Source organism: Danio aesculapii, chromosome 19, assembly GCF_903798145.1.
Source record: "Danio aesculapii chromosome 19, fDanAes4.1, whole genome shotgun sequence".
Lineage (NCBI taxonomy): Eukaryota > Metazoa > Chordata > Actinopteri > Cypriniformes > Danionidae > Danio > Danio aesculapii.
Genome location: NC_079453.1, coordinates 42091458 through 42097457, shown reverse-complemented (window position 1 = coordinate 42097457; position 6000 = coordinate 42091458). Strand labels below are relative to the sequence as shown.

The following is a 6000-nucleotide window of genomic DNA, read 5'->3' as shown; positions in this document are numbered from 1 at the left end:
TTTTATTTTGCAGTTATGGATCATTCATCTTTGTTAAAATATGAACAGGTGACAGACATAAACAACAGAACAGACAGAAGATGTCTGCTTTACATTCAAAAGCTGCTACCCGTGAAATGCAAAGGAATTGTGACATTTAAGATGTAATGGGAATTATGGCAATACACTGCAGTGTGCAAAAAATACATTCTTTTTTTTACAAAACACATATTTACATTGAAAAAGACACTAAAACAACAACGTTAGATGGCGGCTGCATTTATATAAATACTCTAAGCATTTTGCTACAGAAAAAAAATCTCATAATTCTCTTATATATGTGACTATTTTTAAGATCATATAAAAACTTCAGTGCGCAGCACAAGTTGTACGATTTTCAGGAGTTTAAGATTTGTAAAAGTACAAAAAGGAATCATTGTAAAACAAAAGAAGTGCTTGAATGTGTGCCTGTAGTGAGAAGAATCTTTCATCTGAGCGCACGTGAGCATCCGGCTCTCATTTCAAAAGGCTCAGTGTTGGCGTTTCAGGCACATGTCTGATGACATCATAGATGGTGGTATGCAAATCTCTGACTGAATCCAGCCGTGCCAAAGACCTGCAGGATGCCTGGAAAACACAGGGAAGAAAAGAAATATTCAACTGTTCTGGGACAAAACTGCTCATGCAAAACAGTGAGTGATATTTGTTTTACCTGTGTTGACTCCATTTTCCACCTACAGAGACAAATTCATAGATTCCAAAGTCCTCGGTTGCACTCTCGTGACCTGCAAGTATATTATTCACATACGTTATATTACAAATCTGCTATAAACATGACAATAAAAGTCACTTCTTTAAACTTTTCAGCATTGTTGTAGGAAGAAACACTCAAAAATAAAATATTTTTGCTGCTTGTTCAAACGACTTATTCAAAATGAGCTGATTCAATGCAACTTTTGAGTTTTTTTTGAGAACAACTTAATTGTTTTATGTTCAACCTACTTAAATGTGTAAAAAAAACAAAATTAAAGGGTCACGAGACACCAAAACGCATTTTTTGAGATGATAAGAGGCATATATGTGTCCCACGCTGCTAAAAACACTATTAGGATACGTATATTTAGCTAACAAGTGAAAATTAGTTGTTTTTGCGTTATTTAGAGCAAATTTGGTCTTATTGTTAAAAAATACATTTTGAAGCTACGTCACGGCCATGAGATCATTGTGTAAATTCCAGAGTCGAGATTGTCTGTCTGTACCGGCCGGAACAAAGTGACGTCATTGAGTTTATCACATCTGTTCATTAATTCATGAAAAAGACTTGGTTCTAACCAATCAGCACGCTCTATTGTGAACGAGATGCAACTTCATTAATATGCATGATATAGCTTCGAAGACTCCTTTTACAGTGTTCAGAGAGACGCCACGTTGTGTTGCCAACTGTAATTCAAACAAGTAGTAGAAAATTGTTCAGAGACATGGGTCGTCAGTGTTGCGTTTATAAATGTGCCGCAACGAAGGTTTTGTTTCCATTTCCCCACGATGAGAGCACAGCTCGCGTGTGGGCCCTCATGTGTGGATTACAGTGGTCTGCTAACATGCGTTAAAAATATGTTTGTAAGAAATATTGTTACCCCCGAGAGCTTTTCGCATCTGGAAATCCAGATTTGCCGCTCGTATTCTTTTTTAAAAAAAAGACGCGATTCCCAGTTGGTGGTGATTGTCCTGTCCTTGGTAAGTGTGTGATCAATGTTCTTTGTTTATGTAAAATCAGATGACAAAGCTAGTATTGTCAGCAGTACTCTTTCAGTTTTTATGGACATACCTTAATCAAAATAAATTAGCTACTAAATACACAATAATATCACTACAATATTAAAACTGAAAATCCTCCACTTCCACACAGCTCTTAGATCCACTGTAAAAACCGAATCACTGTCTATCTCCCCTGCATCTGTGTTTGTATTACCGATGTGAAAATCAGCTGTTGCGCACGTGATGAAACTCCCGTTTTCATGCAAACCCTCCCCTTATTCGCCACTCGACACTGCCACCTAAACAGAGATGGACTCACCCACTTTCCTGACTTTTTCAAACTAGAGGTGTGAAAACACCCTGCTGAGACAGGGGGGGAAGGTTCATTACCCTTTAAGTTTAATTTAATCGATTTGTGTTGGGACAACATGGAGGAATTGTGTGGAACCAGCGTTTTTTACAGTGAAGTTCAAGTTCCCGTAATGCAATTTAAAAGCACACAGACAAATAAAAACAATTCACAAAATTATGAAAACTGTTAATTCGCTGATATTTTTTCAAGATAATGTAGAGTTTAACTCTGTTTTTATTGATGCATATTAGTCAGGGAGTAACCGTACACATTTAATAATTTGAATACTTAATTAAAGGAACAATATGTATCTTTCCCCACTGGATGGCGCACATTCACAACAAACAAAGATGTGTTTTAATGACGTAGTGTGGAATCATGGGAGTCGTAGTCTTCATTACATCCTATTGGACTCATGTTTAAGGCTGATTTATACTTCTGTGTCGAGTGATCGGCGTGACCCACAGCGCCTGCCTTGCGCTTAGCCGTGCATTTATACTTATGTGCTGTTTGTGTTGCTCTGCAATAACACTTCCCAAACTCTAGCTGGCAGTATAGGTTATGTTATGTTCCTCTGTGTCTAATTTTCTTCACAGGGATTTAGTTTTTTCTGAATGCTACCTTCATCTACAAGTAGCTAAAACTCGCTCATTCAGAGGCAGGAACTGGCGGACGTGCAACAACTTTAATCATGAGATAAACACAAAATAAATGTTTCCATCTTGAGCATCTTCACAGGACTTGACAATTGTAAACACTGGCTCCATCAGGTTCGTGGCTCTCAGCACCTCTTATGCTCGTCACAACTACCAACCCGACTAATCACAGAGCTTGCGCTAGACATAGCTGCGACTTATAGCTCATTTTTTGAGAGGTGCGCATCAGCGTCAGCCACGGCGAGGGGTATGCGACTACGCGAAGGCTGCACCGGACCATACGTGTGCGCATGATGCAGAAGTATAAATCAGCCCTAAGTATTCAACCCTTATAGTCATAGTATTATGAAACAGAGTAATGCTGCGGTCACACTAGAGTTTGTGCGTGCGAAATTCTGTTGTACGGTGCTGCAAAAAGGGCTGGATTAAACAAGATGATTAGACATTTAAAAAAAGCACGCAATCAGTCCATGTTTTAAATTTCTGTCCAGAGAGGACATGTTTTGATCCTCGATTGGTCTCATGCAATCATGTGATACGATTTCGCAGATCAGAGTTCAACGAGCTCGAACTTTCCAACTTAGCAAAATGCAAAAGTTGCCGCGTTTCCAGTCTGACGCATTCGCGTGTGTATGAATGGAAGTCTATGGGGAGAAAAGTGCAGTGTGACCGCAGCTTTAGACTGAGAAAAACTTTTATTATGCCACAGTCCACCATTTCCTGTTCTACTGATCTTGATCATGGCTGTTTCTCAATATGCGTTCTTAAGCGGTCTCGCGTTCTCGGTCCAGCATTTTATTTAGATTTATTATTAAAAATCAGAGATATCACTTATTTACCTCAGGAGTTTACCTAAATGAAATGGTTAAAGTAAACATTACCATGAACATCTTAATAAAGGAATAAACACATTAAATGTGTTTGTTTGCTGAAATTCGTATTAAAATCTGTTTTATTTATATTGTGCAATGTATATTTATAATGTTTTTATGCATAGTATTTATTTTGAAAGAGGAAAAACAATAAATCGTTCTATGAATGTTGTGATGTTTAAATAATTTTCCATTAAAAAACACGTGAAGGTCACGTGACCATCAGGAAGAACGCAGCAGCTCATTTCTCAAAAGGACAAGTTCTCTGTTCTCGTGGTCTCTCCGTTCGTTCTTTCGAGGACACCAGGCAAGAACGGTCTCCACAAGAACGTAAGTCGGTTCTCTGCGTTCTTGGAATTGAGAAACAGCCCATGTTTTATTAGATTAAATACATTTAAGAGTTGTAAAACAACGAAAAAATTGAGAAATTTCTAATTTAATTTAAATATTAGATTTAAATCTTATACAATAATAAATAATGTACAGTTGATCAATATTTTAGAAACCGCATTTGAATATCCCCAGTATTGAATTCATTAAATTTAATCAAGTTCATTAAACATGACTGTTTAAAATGGTTAAAATGTTTTAAAAAATTATTCATTTAAAATGTAAAATAATTCATGTAAAGTACAATAAGGACTTTAAAAACACACACAATAAAAAATCCCCTCAGCCACTCTTGTACAGCATTAATCCACACATGTAGTTGATTTTAGACGGTGTACTTCTCTGGTAATATCCTGTTTATTTTCTCAAGGGAGTGACTGTGTACCAAGTAAAGCCCCGGCAGCGAGGTGGAAAATGTGTTTATAGCATGTGCTGGCAGAAAGCGAGCAGATATGATTCTAACAGTTGTAATGTTGATGTGGTGGAGGAGTGTGTGTTTGCTCAGAGAGCCAGTGTACACATCTCTGCTTAACAACACAGATATATTACAGTTAGCGTACCAGAGCGGTGAAGTCCTCTCTGCTCCGTCATCGTCCTGCAGGACAACACAGCTTCATTAATCAGGTCAAATAAATGATACACTTATGTCTATTAAAATCCTCTGAGAAGTGAGTTATTTTTCTTACCGCCTGCAGAAATTCTTCACAACTGTTGAAAAAGAATGAAAAAAATCTATTAAAATTCAAATTACAAGTATTTTGAATGGAGAATTTGATGGGTAAAGAAGTGTATTATGTGTATAAACAAGCAGAGGACTACTGTTTGACAAATATTGCAGCTGTTAGACAACATAATGTACTTTTGAGGCTTTTTTTAGTCGAGAATGTAGTTGTTTAGATTGCAAATATTCAGTTTATTTATAAGGATAGTGCCTATTTTAAATATTTATTATTTCTGAGATTCATCACGTTGGCGGCCATCAGCCTGTCATCCTGAGCAGAGCAAACACGGTTAACGTTCCGCCACAAGATGGCTACAGAGACCACATAATAGGTCCTTAAGGGAGAAAAACAGCATTTTTTCTGCATATGTTTGAAACTACGGCTGATCAAATCATTACAGAGCAGGTAAGTGACATTCTAAGTCGATCTCTATCTCTCTTTTGCATGTTGTAGTGCTATATTTATACCATAGTAATCTGCTAGTGTTTGCTTTGTTTCTGTGTAGACTGATGGCATTTCATGCCGTTCAGCCTTACAATCTTAAAATGTGAGCAAAATCAAGTTGTCATCACTTTAGCCATACGCTAGAGAATCTTTCAAATACTAGCTGTAAAGTGACGTGAAGTAGTAACGGTTTCTGCTGTTCTGACAGTCAGCTGCAGATGAATGGAAGAAGAAAGTAGTTCCTCCTACAAACGTGTTTTTGAGACTCTACGTGCTTGATTTTCTCTTTTTTATTTACACAGTTATGCTGTCCAACTGTGGTATAAATGCAATTTCACACTTGTAGCGGTGCGAAATGGCTGTATATCGTCACTGGTGGGGACAATAAGGCACTTAGCCTGCGACCTCGAACCAAAACACGCCTCCCACCAGTGCCGATATGCAGCCCATGTGATATTGTTAATATATATATATATATATATATATATATATATATATATATATATATATATATATATATATATATATACACATACACATATATATTAATCTTATATTAAAATATATATTAAGTATATATTAAATCTCATTCTAATCAGTATCACTTTCCTATATATTTGAATTTTTTTTTTTTAGAAAATAAAATCACATTGTCATTTACTAATCTACTTTCTATTATATTTTAAAACCTAAAAATCACATTCTAATCACTTGTCACTTTCAAATCCATTTTCTATTAGAATTTTATTTTAAAAATAAAACAACATTCTGAACACTGCCTTTTTCTAATACATTTTCCATTTTATTTTCACTTTTTTTAATCACATTCT

At 36.2% G+C, this 6000-nt stretch overlaps 1 protein-coding gene across 1 annotated transcript in view; it reads right to left on the bottom strand.

Annotated features, from left to right (window-relative positions):
* hepacam2 (HEPACAM family member 2) overlaps positions 1 to 6000 on the bottom strand; it is a 33951-nt gene continuing 27951 nt past the window's right edge. The window contains 5 exon segments of the mRNA XM_056479748.1: positions 1 to 606; positions 692 to 708; positions 711 to 764; positions 4565 to 4599; positions 4691 to 4712. Of these exon segments, the coding sequence (XP_056335723.1) occupies positions 496 to 606; positions 692 to 708; positions 711 to 764; positions 4565 to 4599; positions 4691 to 4712 (239 nt within the window). The 3' untranslated portion in view covers positions 1 to 495.